Source organism: Erinaceus europaeus, chromosome 3, assembly GCF_950295315.1.
Source record: "Erinaceus europaeus chromosome 3, mEriEur2.1, whole genome shotgun sequence".
Lineage (NCBI taxonomy): Eukaryota > Metazoa > Chordata > Mammalia > Eulipotyphla > Erinaceidae > Erinaceus > Erinaceus europaeus.
In genome coordinates, this window is record NC_080164.1 from 121,082,659 (window position 1) to 121,109,848 (window position 27,190).

The 27,190-nt window shown below is 38.9% G+C and overlaps 1 protein-coding gene across 1 annotated transcript in view; it reads left to right on the top strand.

Moving 5' to 3' along the window:
• The window catches only part of AMBN (ameloblastin), a 56,803-nt gene that overhangs the window by 16,936 nt on the left and 12,677 nt on the right, over positions 1 to 27,190 (top strand). Inside the window, exons 2-3 of the mRNA XM_060188455.1 lie at positions 23,077 to 23,144; positions 25,416 to 25,466. Of these exons, the coding sequence (XP_060044438.1) occupies positions 23,077 to 23,144; positions 25,416 to 25,466 (119 nt within the window). The remainder of the gene's footprint in view (positions 1 to 23,076; positions 23,145 to 25,415; positions 25,467 to 27,190) is intronic.

A 27,190-nucleotide genomic window follows, 5' to 3' on the forward strand; every position in this document is an offset into this window, starting at 1 on the left:
ACAGAGAAATAAAGCTAAACTTTCAAGCAACTAACTCATTACTCTTGTGTAGAAAAAAAATGCCTTGAACCAAATATCTGTACATCAATAACACAGGGTAAATGCTTGCAACAGAGTAAAACTAGCAGACATGAGTTCTAATAAGCAGTTGGAATTTTATCTCTTAATGCCTGAACTATTTCTGCTGATCTTATAGATCTATTATATCTACAGCTAAACTATGAATTTCTAGAAAACAAAATTATTAGCTCTACACTACACTTTCTAGTGCTATATGTTTGCATATTTGTGGTGAAATTACCTAGAACTGATAGGTTCACAAGACTTCAGAGGATAGAGCATCAGAAACATGCAGTCTCAAAAATCCAGTTGCGGGGAGCCGGCAGTAGCGCAGCTGGATAAGCGCACGTGGCTCAAAGGATGGGTGTAAGGATCCCAGTTCGAGCCCTGGCTCCCCACCTGCAGGGGAGTCCACTTCACAGGTGGTGAAGCAGATCTTCATGTGTCTGTCTTTCTCTCCCCCTCTCTGTCTTCCCCTCCTCTCTCCATTTCTCTCTGTCCTATCCAACAACAATGACATCAATGACAATTACAACAAAGGCAACAAAAGAAAAATTTTTTTAAAAAAAATTAAAAATCCAGTTGCAACAAAACTTGAATGAGCCTTGAAGAGTCAGAAAAGGGACACTCTCTGAGAGTAGGAGTGAAAAAGAATTCAGTGTATCTGGGTTAAAGAACTACACTGACTTCCAAACTTAACTATTAGCATAGTTCTTGGCACATCTATCTGTTTGGGGAAGGCCGTCCTCTTCGACTGAGTGTACAGCTTTGGGAGGGATGCACATGGAGTGGTGAGGGAGGAAGGGGACACCCGCCTAGCCAGCCAGATCAGCCAAATCAACCCTGGCAATCAGTGGGGTAACAGATGTCCCAGTTCAATCGCCCTCACATACATGGCACATCCATCTACTATAACCCCTGTCATAACAAACTTTAGTAAGTTTCTCATATGTCTGACTTTCTCACAAACTAAACTGTTAACTCTTTGAGGAAAGGGATCATTCTTCACTCTTTTATTCCAATGTAGAAGATAACTAGTGTATTGACTAGTTCCTAAAAAAACATCCAGTTTATCAATGTTTATCAATGACCAGGTGGGTGCACTAATTAAATCCATAAGGATTCTGATCTAACTATAAGTGTATTTGGGTATATTTGAGTGAAAGTTATCATTTTGCTTTGTCTTCATGTCTAATTCTTATTTCTCTACTATGCAGAAATTTTCCTGGCAAGTTAATTCTTTGAAAGAACGCTAAAATAAAATAGAGATTTGGAAGATGAAACTCAACACAGAGTTAGAAAGCTTTATTCCTTTCTTGAACAAATAACTGTAATTTTTATAGAACTAATCTTGTAAACATAGAAATTATCTTAAGTGGGGAGTCGGGCTGTAGAGCAGAGGGTTAAGCGCAGGTGGCGCAATGCACAAGGACCAGCATAAGGATCCCGGTTCGAGCCCCGGCTCCCCACCTGCAGGGGAGTCGCTTCACAGGCGGTGAAGCAGGTCTGCAGGTTTCTATCTTTCCCTCCTTCCTCCTCTCTGTCTTCCCCTCCTCTCTCCATTTCTCTCTGTCCTATTCAACAACGACTACAACAATAAAACAACAAGGGCAACAAAGGGAATAAATAAATAAAATAAATATTAAAAAAAATTTTTTTTAAAGAAATTATCTTAAATGTCTAGATTTTACCATAAACGCACTAACACAGAATTAGCATATGCTATGGCAAATGCTAGAAGAAGAAGAAGCATATGCTATAAGTTTAATGATATACAATATATTTTATCTTAGTAATAAAAATTTTATTGTACTATTCATTTTAGAAATTTTGAAAGTACATATACATTAAAATTTTTAATTATCTATAATTTTAACAAAGATCATCACTATTCTTACTCTTCCTAGTCTGTTTATGCATCTATATGTCTACAATTTTACAGAGCTGGAATTATATAATGCAAATATGGTTTTTTTTCCCTAAGTTTATATCGTAGTAATAAATTTTTAACTAGAGCACTGCACAATGACCCTGGGTCCATGCTCCCAGAGGGATAGAGAATGGAAAAGCTATCAGGGGAGGGGGTGGGATATGGAGATTGGGTGGTGGGAATTGTGTGGAATTGTACCCCTCCTACCCTATGGTTTTGTTAATTAATCCTTTCTTAAATAAAAAAAAAAATGGTGGCAACTTGAAGTAATTATGTAGTGAGTAAGTAAACTTAATGAAATAAGTAAGAAAATGGAAGACAACTACTGAGTAGTTTTTCTCCATTGAAGAATAGGGAGAGACTTTAAGACCCCATTCTCACACTTAGACAGATCAACAAAAACTTTCCTGCATGCTTTCCTCAATTCATATCAAATAATATTGCATCCACCGATCATAACCTAATCAATGCAATGAGTGCCACCTCAGCATGCTTCACTTTAGACTGTGTCCAGAGACTTCAGGTGTGGAATGACAACCCTTCAGCTTCATTACTTGGGTGAGACCTTTCCTTTCATAGTATTCTCTAATTCCATCCCAGGTGGTTCACTTCCTAATAAAGTCCCAAAACCTAGATATAGATCAGGTCCCATGAGATACAGCATATCTTCACACATAGCCATAAACTAGGGCAAAATATATACCTGAAAGCAAAAGTACACAATAGTCTGCAGTGAGTACACCCAACACTTCATCTGCACTATTCCAGCCTTTAGGTCCATGATTGTTCAACAATTTGTTTGGCTTTGTATGTTAACTCTCTTTTCAGCCACCAGGTTCCAGATTCCAGTATGATGCTGACCAGACTTCCCTAGACAGACAACCCCACCAATGTGTCCTGGAGCTCTGCTTCCCTAGAGACCCACCCTACTAGGGAAAGAGAGATGCAGACTGTGAGTATGGATTGACCAGTCAACACCTATGTTCAGCAGGGAAGCAATTACAGAAGCCAGACTTTCCACCTTCTGCAACCCACAATGACCTTGGGTCCATACTTCCAGAGGGATAAAGAATAGAAAGCTATCAGGGGAGTGGAGGGGATATAGAGATCTGGTGGTGTGAATTGTGTGGAGTTGTTCCCCTCCTATCCTACAGCTTTGTTAATGTCTCCTTTCTTAAATAAATAAATAAATAAATCTGTTTGCATAATCCTGCTGTCTCCCCAGCCCTGAGTGTCTTCTTTTTCTTTTTCTCTCCTTTCTTTCTTTCTTTCTTCCCTCCTTCCTTCCTTTCTTCTTCTTTTTTAAAAACTCAGTGTATCGCATACCATTGATCAGAAAAAATATCCAGACCTGATCCAATCAGTTGTGTCCTGGCGGGCATGGTGAAAAGAACAGAGACATCATGAAGGATATTTTCAGAAGAAATATGGGCCTGAGAAATACTTTAAAGGTTCCACAAGGGCCTATCTGAAGTATTATTTGATTTGTTCAGGATAAGCTTTCCACCCCTCCCTATCCTTCTTCTCTTTCAACTAAACATTTTTTTTTTACTTTTTACACTCAAAAAGAGTTTATTAGTGGTTTATAAGATCACAGGGTATGTTCTGTACCACACCTACCACCAGAGCTCTGTCCCTCTGCTCACTACTGACAACCATCAAACTTCTCAGAAAGTCTTAGAGACATTTTTCAGTGTGGCTACTTTATATATTTATTTTTTTTATAAGTTCACATGCTTCATCTCTCTCTATTAAAGTCTCCCACTATTATTTTATTATTATTGAAGTATTTTTGTAGTTTTTTCAGTAGGTGCTTGATGTATTTAGATGGTCCCTTATTGGGTGCATAGATGTTAATAATTGTTAAGTCTTCTTGGCTGATTGATCCTCTAGTCATTATGTAATGACCTTGCCTATCTTTTATTACTTTATTTAATTTAAAATCTATTGTGTCAGAGGTGAGAATGGTTGTTCCTGCCCTTTTTTGTAGTCCATTAGCCTGTAGGATAGTTTTCCATCCTTTTACTTTAAGTCTGTGTTTATCTTGTTGGGTCAGATGGGATTCTTGCAAGCAGCATATGGTTGGGTTATGTTTTCTGATCTATCCTCCCGCTCTCTGTGCCTTTTGATGGGTGAATTTAAGCCATTGACGTTTATTGATATTATGGATTTAATGTATTGTAGTGACATTATTCAATAATTTATTACTTGCTCTGATATATGGCAAGTAGTATAGTGAGGTTCTTGTCTATAAAAGGTCTTTTAGAACCTCTTTCAGGGCCGGTTTGGTGATGGTTGCTTCCTTTAACTGTTGTTTGTCTGAGAAGGTTTTGATCCCTCCATCTAGTTTGAATGAAAGTCTAGCAGGATATATTATCCTTGGTTGAAACCCTTTTTCATTTGGGGCTTGGTAGATATCTTGCCATTCTCTTCTGGCCTTTAGAGTTTGAGTGGAGAAGTCTGCTGATAGTCTTATGGGTTTTCCCCTGTATGTGACTTTCTGTTTTTCTCTTGCAGCCTTTAGTTTCCTTTCTTTATCCTTACTTCTTTTCATTGTAACTATGATGTGACTTGGTGACTTCAGGTCTGGGTTCAGTCTGTTTGGGACTCTCTGGGACTCTTGAATCTTAATGTCCTTTCTGTTGTTCAGGTCTGGCAAGCTTTCTTCTATAATTCCCTCTAGAATTTTTACTTCCCCTTCCTCTCTTTCTCCTCTGGCAGGCCAATTATATGAATGTTACTTCTTTTGAGATCATCCCATATGTCTCTGTTGTTGTTTTCAGTGTCTCTCAATCTCTTTTTGAGCTCTTTTACTTCGTTCTTAGTTTTCTCTAGCTCACCTTCTGTTAGTCTGCTTTCCCTTCCCTCAGCTTCTTTCTTCAGTTCAGCTATTTCAGCTTTCAGGTCTCTAAGTACCTGGAAGTAGCTAGTATTTTCCTTGAGGGTCTCATCTGTTGTTTCCCTAATTCTGTTATACCTTTTCTCCATAGTTGTCTTCAGTTCTGTGATTATTAAGTTTACTATTGCTTGCATACTTTTCTTATCTATGGTTACTTCTGGCTGATTTGGAGTTTTCTTCTGGGCTCTTGTCTTCATTCATGGTAGTAGCAGTTTTATTTGCTCTTGGTTTAACCAATTTTCTTTATTGATGTGTTTTTTATTTTTATGTTCTGTTGTTCTTCAGTTGTTGTGTTTTGAGTACAAGCCACGCTATACTAAATACCTTTATGACAAATGCAGTCACCAACCTCAGAAATTACAATAGTAACTGAAGCAAGGATTGAAGCAGTTTGACCAATACCAGTTAGCCAAACAATGCCTCCAGTCCAAGAAAAAATAGCAACCAAATCCAAATGAAAAAGAAAGAGACAGGAAAAAAAGGGATATCAAAAATAGACAACTATGCAAATCTACTATCCACTGTAAATTCTAGGGGTAGCAAGAGGAGAAAGGGACACACACAGAGTCCCCTCTGAGTCAGATTTCTTCCCCAAAATAATTCACAAATGAGTATTAGTGAATTCAGAAAGCAGAAGAAGGAGGAAGGAAGAAAGGAAAACAAGAATGAAAAAAAAGAGCAGTGAAAGGAGAAGTGTGTGTGTGTGTATGTGTGTGTGTGTGTGTGTGTGTGTGTGTGTGTGTTTAATTAGCTAGGAGGAAGGAGAAGGGGGAGAGTGGATAAAGGAGGTAGGTAGAGTGAAACAAGTTCCTCTCACAATGGATAGTTCACCTAGTCACCTAGCAATGGAAAATACACTAAAAGTTAATTTTGGTCAACCTGAAGGAGGGGGGGAAAGGGACATGTGTGTAAATATAATAGTAATAATTTTAAAAAAAAGAGTAAAAAACCCTAACAGTCAGTCTGCAGCTTGGATGGCTCCCAATTGGATTAAGCAGCCTGAGCAAAGACAGCCAATTGATTAAAAAAAAATTTAATTTAATTCAAATTTTTAAAAAAAACTTCCAGGTAGTCTTTCCCAGGCAGGGTGTGGCTCTGATTGGTCAGATATTGTCACTCCAATTGAGCTTGAGCCACTTAGAAAGAAAAAAAGAGCAAAGGAAATCAGAAAGGAAAAGGATTGGAATCACACCCCTGGTGAGCCAGGAATGTTGGTAAAGAAAAAAGCTCAGCAGGGAGCCTGCTAGTAGCAGCTCTCCAGCCCCTAGGGTCTGGTTATAGGGTCAGGAAGAGGGGTGAGCTTCAGAAATAATCAAAAAATTTCTTTTTTCTCTGTTTTCTAACCCATGCTTCCTAGGTGGAATTTTGACTTGTTAAATCAGACGGGTCCTTATGAAATTTAAACTGGGGACTTAGGATAAAAACCGTTAGTAAAAGCTAAGTCATTCAAAGCAGCCTGGAAAACAACAGTTGTGTGTCACTAAACGACACAAACACAAAACTTCTGTGTTGTGAAGCTACTGGAAGGTATCAGAGTATTTATAAGGCACTGGATAACATGCCATCATGATGACACATGAAATACATATGTTCCAGGCCTAAGGTGATAGTATAGTGGTTATGCAAAAAGCCTTTTATGCCTTTTATGCCTGGGGCACCAAATGTCCAAGGTTCAGTTCACAGCACCATCATAAGCCAGAGCTGAGCAGTGCTCTGATAAAAATAAATAATTTTTTTAAAGTTTCAAAATACATTTTCTGTATTCTGTTTTAATTATGAAGCATAGTTAAGGGACCAGGAGATAGTTCACCTAGTATAGAACATCTTACTATGAACAAGGGCTCAGGTTCAAGTCCCAGTACCACATGTTAAGTGGCATGGATGGCATCATGGGAAGTTCCACGAATGGTGTAGCAAAGGTGTCATGTTTCCCTCTCACTCGGTCCCACTTGTGTTCTTTTTCTCTCTCTCTCCCTTTATCTCTCTCTGTCTCTCTCTCTCTCTCACACACACACACATGCCCCGGCCTGCGGGGTTATCGACAGAAACCTAGGGTAGGGGGCGAGAGAATGGAGGGGACAAGAGACATAAAGAACGAGAGCAAGACAGGTTTCTGATCAAGCTCTGAAAATTTTATTTTGCAGCCGCATTTTAAGCACACACCATGAGGAAGTTCTGCTAAGGTAGTGGGGGGAGGGAGGTGGGTGAGCAACTTTCCAAACAGTTAGATGGTAATCGCAGTTACAATGATCGGAATATCCGTTCACCGGTTATGTGAGAGACTTAGCTAAGGTTTTGGCTCCTGGCACTCACTCTGTCTGAAATAAAAATAGATATATGTTGTCAGCCCAGGAGTGTTAGAATCATACATTCACACAGTCCCAGTACCACAAAAAGAAGAGAAAAACATATTTTTGTTCTTACAACTTCTAACAGTATAAGCCACATTAGGTCATAAGTTCAGAGGGTAGGAAGGCCATATTGTAGTGAAAAGTACTCCAGATTTAGAGTAGGTATCAATAACCAACCAAAATGCCTACCAGGAAATGCAAGTGACTTAAGTGTTTAAGAAAAACAGACAGATGCCTGTGAAAGGGGCAGCAGTTTCTGAGCTTAGTGTTACCATTCAGAAAGACAAATGTCTTTGCCAGAAATTCCAGGGTCTGAATGAAGTCATGCATCTTGAGAGCTTACTACAGGCCCAGCACACTGCCAACAGCTCACTGATACTTATTACTTTATCTCATTGATACCACCATTAGTAATCACAACTACATAATTTATGTGGGAAAAATGAAACCGGAAAATTTACATTTTTATTAACTCTTTGAGCTTGCAAATGTGTTGTTTGTTGTTGTTATTGGTTTAGTCATGCTTTTTTAAAATGTTTATCAGTTTTGACTGCTCTTTTAAATGAAGCATGAAACCCCTAACATTTAAGGCACGCTGATTCTACTGATTTTCTTTCTGCTCATGATTCATTTCTTTGGTTTTTGGAGGGAAGACAGTCTGTCTATTTCTTGGTTTTTCTAGTCTATATTTTCCTGTATAATTACCCCCCCCAAAAAAAAAACATACCTTCAGACATCAGGCAGAAGTATAGAAGGGATGTGATGTGATTTTCTTCATCTTGGCTTTCACATTTAATCAGAGACTGCCAGTTCTGACCAGTTGTTCTAAAACAAATATGCTATTTTTCCTGACCACGATGAAATTTTGGACAGTTTCTAAAAAGGCAGCTTGGTAACAGACATACACAGAGTACTTATACCATAATCTACGACTCCATCTTTAAGAGTTGTAAAACACAATCATTTTGTTTTTAAAAATGTAGAGGAGGGGGTTGGGGTGGTGGAGCACCCAGTTAAGTGTACATAGTACTATGGACACAGACCCAGGTTGGAGCCCCTGCTCCCCACCTGCAGTGGGGATGCTTCAGGAGCTGTAAAACATGGGTCTGCAGATGTCTACCTCTGTCCCTCTCTACCTCCCCCCCCCTCTCAATTTCTCTCCATAATATCCAATAGTATGGAGAAAAGGGGGGGGGAATGGCCACCTAGAACAGTGGTTTCGTAGTGCCAGCACCAAGCCCCAGCAATAACCACGGAGGCAAAAAGAAAAAAAGAAGAAAAAAATGTAGAGGAGCCCATAGTGAAAGTACAAATAATTGAGTCAAAAGTGTCTGTGTTTCTCCCAGACTAACACTAATCAACATTATTAATTATGTACATAATACTCAAAGCATTATAAAGTTTCAAAGTAAGTAACACTCAATTGATTCATTTAATCCAATTGTCCCCCTACGGTGAATGTAATACAGAGTAAAGACAATATATGGATTTTTCAGAGTAGCCTGTATTCAAATTCTGATGCACTGATCATACGTATTTGGTAAATTCTTTAACCTCTGGGAGTCTGCACTACCATCTCTAATGTTGAGAACAATAAGCCTTACTTTATAGAGCATTTATTATAAGAATTATACGAAATAACAGAAAAAGTACTTACCTGTTCTCTCATTTAAAATGTTTTCTCATCTTTGTCCCACTTTCCCCAGCACAATGCAAAGATCAGTCCATTAGGTTGTAGGAAAAGTCATGATACATTGTGAATAGAAAAATGAAAGAAAAAAAAAACTAGGCAGACAACCTCACCCATGTGTTTTGGAATCTTCCGTCTCCAGAGTCCTACCCCACCAGGAAAAATAGAAACAAGCTGGAGATATGGATCAACCTGCCAACATCCATGTCCAGCAGAGAAGTAATTACAGGAGCAAGAACTCCCATCTTCTGTACCCCAAAAAGATTTTTGGTCCATACTCCCAGAGGGAAAGAAATGCTAGGGGGAAGATGACCAGAGAACTCTAAACTCCAATGCCATCAGGACCCAGACAGAGAAGAAAAAAAGGAAGGACATTTGGAAATAATAATGGGTGTGGGTGTGTCTTAGAAAGGAAAAGAAAAAAATGGACAAATAGATATAGATATAGGTATAACAGTCAACCCATATCTGCAACCTTGAGAGAACTAGTATAGCTCCCAATAGAGGGCCTGCAGATACAGAACTCTGGTGGTGGGAACAGTGCGTAATTATAACCCTATTATCTTATAATTTTATAAATTATACTATTATTAATATTATCATATATGATATATATCAATACTAAGTCACTAATAAGATCTAAAAAAATAAATGGAAAAATATGTAACGGCTTTTCCAATAACCCAGTAGTTTCACATACATCTCAGAAGATACAGGAGAGAGGATTTGATTGTCCTTAAACACAAAGCAAGAATGAAAACTCTCCCCTCTTACTACCTTGAGTAGGTCTGTGTTGCTTCACAGTAGTTAGATGTTCTTGGAGTAGTTAGAATAAGTGATGCTAGTTCATTTATTTTCTAAGTCATTCATTTAATAAATATCTACTCCAATAACTCAGATACTGGAGATACAGAAAGTAAATAACAGGCTTGCCACCAATGAACTCCTATGATAGGCTGAGACACACCTTACATAGCATTTCCTTTTTACTTTTTTTTTTTTTTTTTGCTACTAGGGTTATTGCTGGGACTTGGTGCCTACACAACAAATCCACAGCTTTCAACAATTATATCTATTTTTTCCTTTGGGATAGAGACAAAAAATGGAGACAGAACGAGAAAGAAATAGTGACACCTGCAGCACTACTACACCATTCATGGAAACCCGCCCTTTCCCCACCCCGCACTTGCTCATGGTGATGTATGTGCTCTAGCAGGTATACCACCGCCCAGTCCCTAAAGTAGCATATCCTAAAGTGTGATGCATAGATCATCAGCTTCTAAATAAGGGCAAGAGACTGGCATACTTTAATGATGACTCTTTAGTCATTATCAGGCCACCCCAACAGCTGGGGCCCTATTCTGGGAGTCCCAAGATTCCCAAACAGGCATAATGGGCCTAGTCCTCAAATAAATCCCTCTCTCCATTGTTACCGGTCATCTCTATCAGGAACAACAAAATAGATCCCTTTGTGGGCCCCCCATAAGACCTTCCCCTCAACTTGGATCAACAATGGTAGAGAATGTTCCATCCTCCAAAGGGAGGCTGGACAACATACTCTATGCTACACCTGAGGAAGATGGGTCCTGATAGTGGAGCAGCTTGGAATGTTCCTACTTATGACCACAGAATGTGAGCTCAGATCTACAGGTATGCAGAGGTTACATAGGCTCCTAAGCTGAATATGGGCACCAGACCAAACCAAATCGATGGGGTTTACAGTCAACAATATTTATACACATTTCTATATTAGGGAGCTACACTCTTCCCTGATCCAACTTTCTGTCCCTTTTCTAGCAATGACATCACCTCCCCAGACAATAATAAGGATCCACCTGCATATCAGATTTCAGGCTCAGGGGAAAAAAAGAAAAAAAAAAAAAAAAAAGCTAGTATAGCCACAGGCCCTTTGGACTATAACTACAATATGCCTACTAGCTATCTATAGAACAGAGACAAGGAGCATCTCCCTGTACTGATGGTGCTTCTCAAGAACAGCTCTATAGTTGAACTGTGAGAGTTCTTCCATCCAGCTGCTCATGGCTGAGGTCAGAGGCCCCAGAATGGACAGCTGGGGTTCCCTGAAAGAGTCCCTGATAAAAACCATTCAGCCATTGCTTTAGCCCTTCCTGGTGGGAAACAGCTATAAGTAGAACACTGTGAGAGAACCCAGGTTGGATTGGAAATTTGATTTGAACCCAGGGTGGATTGGAAATTTGATTCTACAATTTACCTGTGTAACCTTGAACAAGTTACAGAATTAACTTGATATCATCCAATAGTATCTGCTCCTGAATATTTTCGGTTTTGTCTTTAAGACAGAGATGCAGAGAGAATAAAAGAGACCACAGCACCAAAGTTTCCTTCAGTGCAGTGAAGACCAAGCTCAAACCTGATGTACATGGCAAAGCAGCACATTATCCAAGTGAGCTAATTCACCATCCCTTTTCTAAGGTTCTTGTGAGGGATGAATGTAATAATATAGGAAAAGAACCGAGCATGGAGTGAAAGTAGAACCTAGTACTTTATGAACAGTGGATCAGGGCTAAAGTATCTCAGCTATGTCTCTTTTCCTATTTCTCTTTCCCTCTCTGTCTCTATCTGAAATTTTTTTAAAAAGAAGAAGAATCTAGCTCTTGTTTCCTTCTCCCCCTTATTCTATGCTAGGTTTACTATATTCTCTAATGCACAAAACAACCAGTGAGGGATAAATGTATCCTGCAAGTTTAAAAAGTAAATACATATGCATCACCTCTATTATTTTTGCTTGGAACTTTGCACTTCTCTGTTTGTACTTCGCTGTTTCAGGTTTATTATTTGATTTATAAATTATTTGTGTTATAGACACATCATTTTTCCCCAAATGTCACCAGTCTTTTATTTCATGAAGGACAAAAATTCCAAAAATTGAAACTAAAGTTTTTTTTTCATTGTTCCATCTTTGGCAATAAACCCACAACGACCCTGGGTCCATGCTCCCAGAGGGATAGAGAATGGGAAGAAAGCTATTGGAGAGGGGATGGGATATAGAGATTGGGTGGTGGGAATTGTGTGGAGTTGTACCCCCCATCCTATGATTTTGTTAATGTCTCCTTTCTTAAATAAATAAATAATGTTTTTAAAAAAGCTTACATGCACAAAAAAAGCAGGGGAAATAATTTGTCTCACTTTATTCATAGGCAGTTATTAAGTATAGCCATCTTCTAAAGAAAAAAAAAACATGACTCTGAATATTTTACATTCTTATAGTAACAGATCCTGCCAATTGGATATATTTTTTCACTAGAGTACGTAGTAGCATCCAGCCAAATTGTTTTCTTCTTAACATCGCATAATCAGAGACATAGTGACATTTTCAGCTCCACTTCACCACTCATGAAGCTTTCCCCCTGTGGGTGGGGACTAGGAGCTCCAACCCAGGTCTTTAAGCATTGTAATATATGCATTCAACTAGCTGGACCACCGCCTGGCCCCCAGAAATAAAATTTTATGTTGTGTGACCAAGAGCATAAAATGGAAGGGGGAGTTTCTTCAACAAATGTTACTTTAAAAACTGGACAGTCACATGCAAACAAATGAATCTGGATCATCACCTCACAACAGGCACAATAGTTAACTCAGAATAGATCAAAGATGTGGCGATAAAGACTAAGTAACACAAAAACATTAATGTAAAAGGACACAAGCAGCTCTGTTTATAAAGGCCCAATGACAGATGAGTAAAGATGTTGTGATATATGCATATACACACACACTACAAAATACTACTTGGGTTTAAGAAAATGTGAAATCTTGCCTTGACTTTTACTACAACATGGATAGAAATGGAGGGAATCATACTAAGTGACACAAGTAAAAAAGGAGAAAGACAAATATAAAATTATCTCTGATTATTATGCAGGATTTAGGAGACAAAGCATACGAAAAGACAGAGTGAAACATCTACACTCTGCATAAATCTAAAGATCTAAGGCCACTAACAGGTGAGTGACAACATGAGGAGGGGTTGGGAAAGGGTAGGAGGCCTAATCTATGCACCTAAGAGAAATGGCACTTTGGTGGTGGGTGACACAGGCTAGCACATATTTTGAGGAGATGTACAATTGTACTTTGAAACAACAACCTTATAAAAATAACATTAAAAATCAAAGATTTAAAATAATTATTAGTTTAAAATTAAAAAACAGCACCCAATTTGTTGGTATAATGAAATGATCAATTTTATCACAGCATACACCAGAGTTACAATGACTGCAGGTGCAGATTTCAGTCAAGGAGAGCAGAGTTTAGATCCTAAACCAAAGAACGTAATGAGAAAAGAGGAGGGTGGAACTTTCCATGACAAGGATGGGATGACTTCATCTTTTTTCTTAAGATAAAGATGGGTTCTTAAGTTACAAAGGATGTGTTTAAGGATAAACTTATACCCAGATGATAACTCCCACAAGCTACTTTCTTGTAAGTGATAAAAGGGAGCAATGATCACTTCTTTAATTAGGGGAAGAGCAAAAAGATTCAGTGAAAGGCAAGATCTTTCCTTAATCTCCAAAACCTGCCTTTTGCTCAGCTCAGAATAACCTGCATGTCAGAGCAGAATATCTTAAGAAGTCCAGCTATGTGAACTTGGAATAGTCTGTTTTGATCACTTTCTAACCAACTGTTTACCAGAAGTAAAATGAAATACAAGTAGCCAAAACTGTTTACCAGAAGTAAAATGAAAACAACTTCAACTTATTACAATAATTATTACTGTGTCAAGGTACTCAGTCATTAGGAAATGTGATTATAAAGGTGAACTGAAATTTTATTTTGGCTAATTATTGTCAGAGGTTTAAGTTTACTTTATGGTCTTAGTAATCTAATAAAATAAATAATCTAATAAAATAAAATAAATTCAAAAGAATTTTTTTAAAAAAACATTTTATTGGGAGTCGGGCTGTAGCGCAGCGGGTTAAGCGCAGGTGGCGCAAAGCACAGGGACCGGCATAAGGATCCTGGTTCGAACCCCGGCTCCCCACCTGCAGGGGAGTCGCTTCACAGGCGGTGAAGCAGGTCTGCAGGTGTCTATCTTTCTCTCCTCCTCTCTGTCTTCCCCTCCTCTCTCCATTTCTCTCTGTCCTATCCAACAACGACAACAACAATAATAACTACAACAATAAAACAACAAGGGCAACAAAAGGGAATAAATAAATAAAATAAATATTTTTTTAAAAAACTTTTTATTTACTCATCTATCTCTCAGGCTTTGTGAGAACTATTGGGTGGGGGCAAGAACTTTGAAAGGGATGTGATGTAAAACTACACCCATGCGATATTATAATTTTGTAAAACATTTGTAAAATCACTAATAAAAATAATGTTAAAGAAGGGGGCCAGGCAGTGGATCGCCGGGTTAAGTGTACATAGTATGAAGCTCAAGGACCTGCTCAAGGATCCTGGTTGGAACCCCCAGTTCCCCACTTGTGGGGGCAGAGGAGGAGGGTACTTCACAAGCGGTGAAGCAGGTCTACAGGTGTCTATCTTTCTCTCCCCCTCTCTAGCTTCCCCTCCCCTCTCAATTTCTCTCTGTCCTAACCAATAAAATATTTTTTAAAATAATAAAATAAAAAAATAAATGGCCCTCAGGAGCACTGGATTAATAGTGCTGGCACAGAGCCCCAGCAATAACCCTGGAGGCAAAAATAAAATAAATAAAAAATATTAATATTAATATTCACCTGGGGCCCTAGTCAGAGTCCGGGGATTCCACACAGACATGATGAGCCTAGACCTCTAACAGATCTCTCTCACCACTGTCACTGGTCATCTCCATCAGGAACAACGTAATGGACCCCTCTGTAGGCCCCTATCAGACCTGGCCTTCAATGTGAATCAACAATGGTAGGGAGTGTTTCATTCCCTGAAAGGAGGTTGGATAGCATACTCTGCCTATCACCCGAGGTTGATGAGTCCTGAAATTGGCGCAGCCTGGAATGTTCCTAGCCATGACCATGTCTCAGACCTACAGGGATGCAGAGGTTACATAGGCTCCTGTGCTGACTATAGGTCCCAGATCAGATCAATGGGGTTTACACTTAACAATATTTATATACTTTTCCTATAATTGGGAGCTACTCTCTTCCCTGAACCAGCTTTCTGGTCTTTTTTCTAACTATGACACCATCCCCCCCAGACAATAGCTTAGGTCACCTGCATATTAGATGTCAGGCACAGGCAAAAACTAATTGGGTCATGGACCCCTTGGAATATACCTAAAACAGACCTACTAGCTTTTTCCAAAACAGAAACCCCCAAATCTCCATCTGCAATATTCTTGGCTTTAGGTTCATGATTAGTCAACAATTTGCTGAGCTTTCTATCTTAACTCTTTTTCTTTTTCTTTTTCTTTTTTTAAGATTTTATTTATTTATGAGAAAGATTGGAGGAGAGAGAGAACCAGACATCACTCTGGCACATGTGCTGCTGAGGATCGAACTCGTGACCTCATGCTTGAGAGTCCAAAGCCTTATCACTGCGCCACCTCCCAGACCACTCTTAACTCTTTTTCATCCACCAGGTTCCACATGCTAGCATGATGCCAACCTGACTTCCCAGGGCAGATGACCTCACCAATGTGTCCTGGAACCCCACCTCCCCAGATCCCTGCCCTACTAAGGAAAGAAAAAGACAGGCTGGGAGTATGGATCGACCTGCCAACACCCATATTCAGCAGGGAAGCAGTTACAGAAGCCAGACCTTCCACCTTCTGCACCCCATAATGACCCTGGGTCCATGCTCCCAGAGTGTTAAAGAATAGGAAAGCTATCAGGGGAGGGAATGGGATATGGAGATCTGGTGGCAGGAATTGTGTGGAGTTGTACCCCTCTTATCCTATGGTCTTGTCAGTGTTTCCATTTTATAAATAAAAACTTAAAAAATATTATCAAAAAATAAGAAAAAAACACTCGAGTAAAATTCTGAAACCAATATTTTATTTTATTTTAAATTGCCACCAGGGTTATTACTGGGTCTTAGTGACTACACAACAAATTCACCAGTCCTGGTGACCATTTTCCCTTTTTTTTTTTTTTTAATTTGAAAAGAGAAAGACAAATTGAGAGGGGATGAGAGAGACTGAGAGGGAGAGAAAAAGAGAGACACCTGGGGGCCAGGCAGTAGTGCACCAGGTTAAGCACAAATAGTAAGAAGCAAGTACCTACATAAGGATCTTGGTTGGAGCCCCCAGTTCCTCACCTGCAGGGGATCACTTCACAAGTGGTGAAGCAGGACTGCAGGTGTCTATCTTTCTCTCCCTGTCTCTGTCTTCCCCTACTCTCTCAATTTCTCTCTGAGCTATCCAACAAAAACAAAATGGCTGCCAGAGCAGTGGATTTGTAGTACAAGCACCAAGGCCCAGAGATACCTCTGGAGGCAAAAAAGACTTTGTGTAGCCATAAGCTAGGGGCAACTATATAACTCAAAGTAATAGTATTCAATAGTTCTTGATGATTAGACTTAGACCTAATAAACCTGGAATCTAGTTGTAGTGCCCAAAGAAGGCATCATAAATTCTCTAATCAATTAGACTTAGACCAAATTAGCTTAGCAATCTAAGAGAAAGGATCAAAGAAGACAGGTCCCAAAAAAACTGATTCTGTTTGGGATGAACAAATGACACTCAATGCTTAAACAACTAGGAGAAAGTCTAAGGTCATCAAAGAGAGGACTACAGAAGTTGGATAAGGTTAAGAGAAAGGCTCACTTAATAATGGCCCTTTTAGTCAATACCGTACCACCTCACCATCTGGGGCCCTACCTAGTCAGGGAATCCTTGGATTCCCGTGCAAATATGATGAACCTAGACCTTTAATGGATCCCTCTCTGCACCACCACTGGTCAGTTATATCAGGAACATAATCACAAGCCCTCTTCTGGGCCCTCTCGGGACCTTGCCCTCACCATAAGGCAGTGATCATAGGGACTGCTCCAGTCTCCAAAGGGAGACTGGGTATCCTGCCCTGCCACTCAAAGAAGATTGGTCCTGAAATGAGTGCAGCCTGCACTGTTTCCAGCTGTGACCATGAGCTACAAGCTCAGACCAATAGGGACTCAAGAGGTTACACAGGCTCTGGTGCTAAATATAAATATATATGGACCCTGGACTGGGTGGATGGAGGTAAATAGTTAATTCTATCCACAGAAGTTTTTCAAGAATGGGGGCTACTCCCTGCCCTAATCCAACTTTCTAGCCCTTTTCTCTGCTCTGACACCATCTTCTCAGATAATATTTTTACCCAACTTCAAGCTAGCTATCAAACTCAAGCAAAATTAACATAGTTGTGGGCCACTAGAAACATGCCTAAAATGGACTTTTTAGATTTCTTCTATCCTAAGACCCCTAATCTCTTCTGTTCTATTCCTACTTTTTGGTTCCCATTCATTAACCATTTTGTCTCACCTTATGTCCTACCACCTTCCAAACATCAAGTTGCAGATGCTACCATGATTCCATCCTGACTTCTCAGAGCAGATGACCTCACCAATGTGTCCTAGAACCTCACCTCTCCAGAGCCCTACCCCAATACAGAAAGACAGACAGACTGTGGGTATGGTTTGACCTGCTAATGCTCATGTCCAGTGGAAAAGCAATTACAGAAGCCAGAACTCTTACCTTCTGCACCCCAAAAACAACTTTGATCCATAGGAGAAGTGATAGGAGGAAGAGGGTAAGAGAGTTCTGAACTCCAGCTCCATCAGGTCCCAGAGAAAGTGGACAGAAAGGGGAGAGATATTTGGATGTAGTAATAGGGTTTTGTGTGGCTTGGGAGGGAAGAGAGGAAGGGACCTGGAAGAAAAAGGGAGCAATTACATACAAATGTAAACAGAGAGTTGTAGAAATGATAGTTAACCTATGTCTGCAACCTTGGGAGAACCGCAGAGGTTTGCAATGGAGGAACTTGGGATTCAGAACTCTGGTGGAGGGACTGGTGTGGAGTTATACCCCTGTTGACATGTAATTTTATGAATTAATATTGAATTGCTATTAATAAAGATAGTATTATAGAGTCAACTTCTATGTTATCATCTCAAGGAGGGAGTAAAATGTTTCAAAAGAGAGGTACCTGCAAACCTCCTTCACTACTCATGAAGTATTTCCCTTGCAGGTGGGGGCTCGAACCCAGATCTTCATGCATTGGTAATGTACGTGCTTAACTGGGTGTGCCACCACCCACCCACCCCTTGAAAGCAATATTTTTTTAAAGAATTTTGTTTTAGTCTATAGGAAATTGGAAAGAGAAGGGAATTAACAGATGAATATCTGGGAAATGATAATCCAAGATTTAGTATAAAAGATTTTTTTGATCTAGAAGCAGCAGTCCAGGAAGTGATATAGTGGCTAAAGCATTGGATTTGCAGGCGTGAGGTTCTGAGTTTGATCCCTGACATCACATGTGCCAGTGTGTTGCTCAGTTTCTTTCCTCCTCCTCCACCTCTCCTTCCTCCCCCTCCTCCTCCACCTTCACAAATAAATACATATGTCTTTTTTTTAAAAGTAGCATCAACAAAACATATATTAGATTTGGCATAAGAGCAAACAGAACATACATATCAAACTAAAATATTATTATCAGAGCTTCCTGATCATCTTCATAAACCAGAAAAGCACACATACAAACCATTTCCCTGCTTAGCAGTCAACTGGGAGGCTTAATTCCATGGATTCAGAATCAACTTCCATTTAGGGGGAGGGACTTTCCATTAGTTCAGTCCTCCACCTTTTGTAAAACTCCTGGAATTAACTTCCTTTGTGGTTCCCTGTTTCATGGAGTTTCTCCCAAAAAAAAGTTACCTGATTCAATTATTGAATACCCACTGTATACAGTGCTGCATCTTCTTCTTCTTAACAAATCACCAAAACAAGCATGTAATATAGAAAATGATCATCTTTTTATTACAGAGAAAGAAACTGAATCTCAAAGAAATGATGGAGCTTGAAAAGCACAGAGCAGGACTGAATAGAGCTAGAGAAGGAAAGAGTGAGAGAAGGAAAAAAACATGCTTGTTGTCATTTCAATAACACTTTGATATTTATAAAACATGTCCATATTCCTTATTTCCTTTTTCTAAATTTTTATTAGTGATTTAATATTGATTTACAAAATTATAAACCAAGGAGCCAAGTGATGGCACACCTGGTTGAGTGTACATGCTACAATGTGCAAGGGCCCAGGTTCAAGTCCCCTGTCCCCATCTTCAGGGGGAAAGCTTTGCAAGTGGTGAAGCAGTGTTGCAGGTGTCTCTCTGCCTCTTTCTCTCTCTATTTCCCTCTGTCTTCTCTATTTCTGGCTGTTACTTTCTTTATTTTTAAGATTTTATTTATTCATTAGTGAAAAAGATAGGAAGAGAGAGAGAGAGACATAACCAGACATCACTCTGGTACATATGCTCCAGGGATTGAACTCGGGACCTTATACTTGAGAGTCTAATGCTTTATCCATTGCACCACCTCCCGGACCACCTGGCTATTACTTTCCAATAACTAAAGATAATAAAAATATATTTTTTAATTATAACAGGAGTACAATTCCACACCATTCCCACCACCAGAGTTCTGTGTCCCCTCTCCCTCCAATGGAAGCTACATTAGTTCTCCCAACATCACAGATATGGGATGACAAATATATATATTTGCCTGTTTTCCTACAGTCCTGTTTTCTCTGCCTTTCTTTTCTTTAATAGGGGTTTAATAACAATTAAAAAATAGTAAGATAACAAGGGTACAATTCCACACAGTTCATACCATCAGAACTCCCTATCTCATTCCCTCCATTGGAAGCTTCCCTGTTCATTATTCCTCTGAGAGTATGGATGAAAGTTCTTTGGGGAGTGCAGAAGATGGAAGATCCACATTCCTTATTTCTTTGCATGCTAAAAATGGTTCTGTTGGGCTGGAGAAACTGCCCAAAAGACTCTCATGCCTGAGGCCCTGAAGTCCCAGGTTCAATCCCCAGTACCACCTAAGCTATTGCTAAGCAGTGCTCTGATCTTTCTCTGTCTTTCTCTCTGTATTTCCCGTTAATATAAAATAAATAATAACTTTTTTTTTCCTCCAGGGTTATTGCTGGGCTCGGTGCCTGTACCATGAATCCACCGCTCCTGGAGGCCATTTTTCCCCCTTTTTGTTGCCCTAGTTGTTGCAGCCTCTTGCGGTTATTATTGCCATTGTTGACGTTGTTTTGTTGTTGGATAGGACAGAGAGAAATGGAGAGAGGAGGGGAAGACAGAAAGAGGGGGAGAGAAAGATAGACACCTGCAGACCTGCTTCACCGCCCGTGAAGCGACTCCCCTGCAGGTGGGGAGCCGGGGGCTCGAACCGGGATCCTTACGCCAGTCCCTGCGCTTTGCGCCACGTGCGCTTAACCCACTGCGCCACCGCCCGACCCCCATAATAACATATTTTTAAATGATTATGTTGTAATGGGAAATGGTGTTTTTTCTGGGGCAGGTTCCCAGATAACATTATTTAAAGAGTTTAACCTTCACTGAGTTGTAGGGATGTCTTTCTCCCAAAATATTAGTTGTCTCAGTGTTTCCTATAATTGACATGATCCCTACTTCCCTAAAGTATATACTGACTCATCCCTTCTGAAGAAACTAATCTTAAATGCTCATTTCTACCACCTCTGAGATCACACCTCTGGAAAGACAAGGAGGGGGCAGAGAAGCAACAAAAGTGGTTATTCAATACACATCCAACAGGCTTGTAACTGCTCATGGAGAAAAACCCACCCATGTTGATGTTAGCATACTAACAGGCACAAAGATGATTTACTAACCTAACTTGATACTAAATGTTTGAAAGTGGGTCTACCCAAAGGATGAACTGGTGTGTGACTGCCAATTTTATTCATTCATGGACAATATACTTTTTTTTTCTTTATTGGGGAGATTAATGGTTGACAGTCAATAGTAAAATACAGTTGTTCGTACATGTGTAATATTTCTCAGTTTTCCACACTTCCCTTCAACCCCCACTAAGTCCTCCTCTGCCATCATGTTCCAGGACGTGTCCCCTCCGCCACACCCCAGAGTCTTTTACTTTGATGCAATACACCAACTCCAAGTCCAAGTTCTGTTTTGTGTTTTCCCTTCTGTTCTTATTTTTCAACTTCTATGAATGAGATCATCCCATATTCTTCCTTCTCCAATATACTTATTTAGGTCCTTTGCCCCAAAAAAGGGATATTGCCTGAAGTGATTCTTTCAGAAGGCTCCACTGAAACCTCTTGCAAAAAATTAAACTCTCTCTGGTCTATTACATTCAGATATGAAAATATCTAGGTAAAAATACATAGGAAATTCTGATTTTAAAAAAGCAGATCAAACTCATTGGAAAAAAAAGATCATATTTATAGCTAGCAAAGAGGGTTTGTGTTAGATAAGGGTGGTCAAAAATGTACAAACTTCCATTGTGGTACATCTAGACAGCATGATATGATACTTCTCAGCTACAAGAAAAGATAATATTGTTGTCTTTTGTGACATCATGCGTTGGATTGCAGGGGGTTGTGGTAAATTCAATAAATTAGGAAAAGACAAACACAGAAATGACCTCATTCAATATGTGATGTAAAGAAACAAAACAGGGAGGGGAGAAAAAGAAAGCATTCATTGTTTAATATCTTCACCCTCCAACTCAAACCCAGCAGTTATCTTAGTGTTTCCTTCTAGATTGGGTGTATGGGGGGGGGTAGAGGGGGAGGAAGGTTAGGGGGGAGGGAGAGGGAGGAAGTTATTGTTACCACAATAAACATAAATACCAAAAACTTGATAATGTTTGCACTGGGAACTGCAGATTAAAAAAAAAAAACATACAAAGCAAATAATGGTTTATTTCACACCTATTTTGCATATAGTACCCCCCAGCCCACCAAAATGATTGTCTTCAGAGTTTGTGTTCATTATTCCTTTACTACCTTTCCTATAATCGAGTTCTCGGAATAAATACAGGGCCTGAGTTACAATTAAAAATGATGAGATTCTACCGGGCCAATGTACTCGCATGCAATAAAAGGGTGTGGGCTAATTGCAGGAGCAATCTCATTTTGCTTCACTTTGATTGGTGGATTGGCACTTTAAATAAGGGTTTCAGGTCTTGCCTGAATGAGAGGTACAGAGCAAGTCCTAGGCACAGTCCGAAAAAACTTTCAATCTTCTTTTCTTAGAACTATCTTGGTTGGCATCACCAGGCCCTGAGAACACAGTGCATGCCAGCATTGAAGGTAAAATGTGATTTTATGATTTCCATGTGATTCCTGTAAGTTCTTTTTTTCTATCTCCAGGCCTCTCTTATAAAGAGAATTTATCTTCACTTGTCACCAAAAACTGAAGTTTATTATAAAACACTGTCGTGTTCTAGAGAACACATGCCTAAAACCCTTCCAGCTAAGAGAAAGCATATGTGTAATTATTAGTGACAGCGCCTACTTTAAAACGTTTCAAAAGATGAGCACATTTCTTGACTAGACTGATCTCTCTGTGCCATCACTTTAACTTACAGACTACATTTTTTTTTAAATAATTCATTCTGTAAAGAGAAAAAAAACATTTAAGACTTATTTTCCACTGATTTCAAAAGAAACAAAGATATTCAGTTTCTTATTATTGGAAAATTAAGTTTTGGCACAGTTATCTAAATAACTTGAACAAAGTCTGCTATACTCCATATGTCAACAAATAAAGGTTTGTTGTGAGTGATTGTTGGTTGCATTATACTTCAAGTGCATTTTAAATTTTGCACTGGAGAGAAGCAAAGTATAAACTACTGTGACTAATAATGAACAGCACAAATTTTACACAGTGAACAGAATTTTTAATTCTATAGTTTATTTGGCAAAATGAAACTCACCATTTAAGAAATATGCATGAAGGCTGTTCCTACATTTTCATTTCAGTTACAGAACAATTCAACATGCAAATATTTAGGCATTGTTTAATTGCTTGTCAACTCTTTTCCAAAAATTTACAAAGGTAAATCAGCATTTCAGTGATAGTTAGCCATTCTTTGTTTCCGAAGAACAGAGTTTGTTCATTTAAACTATTATCTTCTAACCACTCTGAAATACAAGTTCATTTGATTTGATTCTCCAATGCAACTCTGTTTCAGATCCACTTTTCAAAATGAAAGACCTGATATTGATCCTGTACCTCCTGGAAATGTGTTCCGCAGTACCGGTAAGTCAGACTCTTTGGGGGGGAGGGAGTAATAGACATTGTATGGACTCAACTAAATTAACCCACTAATCTTATACAGACCGAGCTGGAAGTCATAATTGCTGAGATGGTAGTCTTACACTGCAAAGAATGATAAGTCAAATATAATCTTTCAATATGAAAAATATATTTTAAATAGCCTAAGGAAAATGTATAAGTCTTGTTTAATTCATATGAAGATAGATTTTGGGGGGCTGGGTGGTGGCGCACCTGGTTAAACATATATGGTACTTAGATCAAGGATTCAGGTTTGAATGCCCATTCCCCACCTGCAGGAAGTCCATTTCACGAGTGGTGAAGCAGGCTTGCTTGTATCTATCATCCCCTCATCTCTCTATCTCTCTACCTCTCCCTTCTCAGTTTTTCTCTGTCCTACCCAATAAAATTGAAAAAATGGCCACCAGCAGTGGATTCATAATGTAGACTCACAGTGAGCACCAGTGATAACCCTGGAGGCAAAAAAAAAAAAAATGTGTGGTCTCCGCAATACTACAGAACAGTTTTAATATCAACTACTGGCTACCACTATAAAACCAAAACAGAGAGAGAAAATGTCTCTAAAATTATTTTTAAAAAGTTTTACATATAGGGGTCCAGGCGGTAGCACAGAGGGTTGAGCGCACATGGCACGAAACACAAGGACTAGTATAAAGATCCCAGTTCGAGCCCCCGGCTCCCTACCTGCAGGGGATCGCTTCACAAGCAGTAAGGCAGGTGTGCAAATGTCTATCTTTCTCTCCCCCCCTCTATCTTCTTCTCTTCTCTCCATTTCTCTCTGTCCTATCCAACAACAACAATAACAATAACATCAGCAATAAAAACAATGGCGACAACATGGGAAAAACAGCCTCCAGGAGCACTGGATTTGTAGTGTAGGCACAAGCCCCAGTAATAACCCTGGAGGCAAAAAAAAAATCACATATATCTCATTATTAAGGGAATAATCCCACAGTTGATCCATTTAATCATAAATTGAAAAGCTCTCATACAAATGTAGTTCTTGAGAAAAAGGGTTAGATGCTTGAGTTTAAGTGTTTTTCAAGAAGGTATGAAAATCTCAGTGCTACAAATAAAAATAGTTTCTATCCCATCATTCAACATGAATTTTAAATGAAATAAAACTTGAAACTGTCACCTACCTTATCTTATATGATACTTACATTAGGATGAGCACCGACCACCTACTGTCAATCTATTATCTTAACACCCTTGGAACCCTGAAGGATCCATACCTGTGTCAATCAGTCCACCAGAGCAGGTGCTTATGATTGCCAGCTGACTACCTGTCAAATAAATTGTTCTCCTTTAATTCTGGCACAAGAAATATGTCTCTGTCTGTACACATTTATGTGAATCGTGTTCTCTAATGCATGATTTTGAGTAGACAGAAAGTAAAGTATACTTGGGCAGGAAAGATAGCATAATAGTTATGCAAAGAGACTAAGATCTGAGTCTCTGAGGTCCATGGTTCAATCGCCCTCACCATAAGCCAGGGCTGAGCATTGTTCTTGGAGGAAAAAAAAAAAACAAATTAAAATGCAGTTTGCTGTATAATTGAATCTGTCTGAGACAATTTGCTGTCCTTCCTCTCTATCCATTTTTATTTGGAGAAATCCACACCATGACTTAGAGGGTAAGATTTTACTTACATAAAAGTGAGAAAGCCCAGCGTAATAGCTCACCTGGAAAGGTTTTCATTTTGTTACTTTATTTTACTTATTTATTTTCTTTTTTTAATTTTATTACCTGTTTATTTATTTATTGGATAGAGACAGCCAGAAATTGAGAAGGAAGGGGATGATAGAGATAGGAGAGAGACAGAGAGACACCTGCAACACTGCTTTACCAGTTGCAAAGCTTTCCCCCTGCGGGTGAGGACTGGGGACTCGAATCTGGGTCTTTACACATTGCAACATGTGCGCTCAACCAGTTGTGCTACCACCTAGCCCCTTATTTATTTTCTATGTAGCTTTTAATTTTTTGGCTTCTGAAGCAACATTAACAGCATTAAGATTCAGTGAGGAGGCTATGATTCATATTGGAGCAAACTATTAAGCATTATGTTAATTCCCTAAATTACTCTTTATCTGTCCAAAAGTTCAAGTTATTTCTGTTATCAGCATTGTGGCTTCTCCACTAACCCTTCTGGATGGACTGAGGTTGTTTTCTCTTTTCTGTTTGCAAGGGAGTTTCTTAGCAAAAAGAACTCAAATTACTTTTATTTTCATTTAGGTGTTTCCTAAGCAGCCTGGGATGCCAGGCATGGCCAGTCTGAGCCTTGAGGTATGTATTGTAGGAGTTTTTACATATAATCTTCACATTGTTACATCCTAGGCAGGAGAAAAACAGTGAACTGTTTCTCTGGTTTCTTAGAATACAGAGGGTACCCTTTTACGCAATCTTATAGAAGCCTGTGACATCTAAGCTAGAATTCTGTGAAGCTAGAACTCCATCTTAAAATTTTACTGGGAGTCTGGCGGTAACGCAGCAGGTTAAGCACACGTGGTGCAAAGCGCAAGGATCAGCATAAGGATACCGGTTCAAGCCCCCAGATCCCCACCTGCAGGGGAGTCACTTCACAGGCGGTGAAGCAGGTCTGCAGGTGTCTATCTTTCTCTCCCCCCTTTCTTCCCCTCCTCTCTCCATTTCTCTGTCCTATCCAACAACAATGGCATCAATAACAACAATAATAACTACAACAATAAAACAAGGGCAGCAAAAGTGAATAAATAAATATTAAAAGAAAAAACAAATTTTACTGCAGTTTCACAGCTTTTTCATCCATCAGAACCTTTAATATATATATATATATATATATATATATGCTGATACAATTATTGTATTAAAACATTATTCTAAATTCATAGTGTCCCTCCTTACAGTATTTTACATGATAAAGTTCTCATTAAGAAATTTCACCTTATAAAATGTCGTTGTTCATAAGAACCCCTGTAATAGCACTATCATTGTACTATATTGTCTGCTGCATAACTTATATCTGTCTTAATATAGTTCTCATTACTATACACAATCTGTTTCACAAATCTTAGCAAAACAGAAATGTCTGAACATACCAATAGAAAATTCTGACTTATCAGTATACTTACAATGTTTCACACTTCTCAAAGACTTTTCAAAATTAAATCATATCATGGTAACTTGAAGTTATAAATATCTGTATTATATAAATTTTCACTAAGTAATTTGTTTTCTTAGTTTCTGCCATAAACTCAATTCAAAGCACTCAAGCTTTTTCCTATTAGTGCCATATGATGAGAAGTCAGTTGTGTCACACAGAAAAGGAACACATGTAGTAAACAACTCACTTTTTTTCCTAACAGACAATGAGACAATTGGGAAGTTTGCAGGGATTAAACATGCTTTCTCAGGTAAGGTTACTGTCAAATATTCTTCACTGTAAAGAGTAGAGTTATAAGCATTCATATGAGGGGTTCATAATAGCTATAGCATGTTTCCTGTTTAGCTATAACTCCTGAGAACTTCAAAATTTTTTCAGACTCAACTTATCCCAAAACAACCTCCCCTAGTAACATTAGAAGCATCATTATCATTAATAAAATTTGTTTGTGATTAGACCATACCCAAAACACTTGGAGAACAAAGACATAATGAGATGACCTAAAGCAAGATCCTGAGATGGGATAATAAAGGAAAATAAAAGCAATAATAATTTTCTTGAGTAGGAAAAATTATTTTTGTATTATTCATTTTATTATACTGAGGAAAATATAAGTGCTTAAGAAATTAAACCACAAACAAGTTTTGGAGCACATTACAGTCTGACTCAGAATGAAATACAATTCTGTTGGAAGAAAGCACTTACCATTTCAAGTAAACCAGCATCACCTTCACCTTTGCTGCCTCTAGATTTGCTGTACATAAAAAAAGAGAGAAAGAGAGCCGAAAGGGAGGAAGGAAGGAAGGAGAGAAAGAAAGAATCAAATTGAAGCTATACTGAAATATAAACATGAGTTTTCTCACCCATG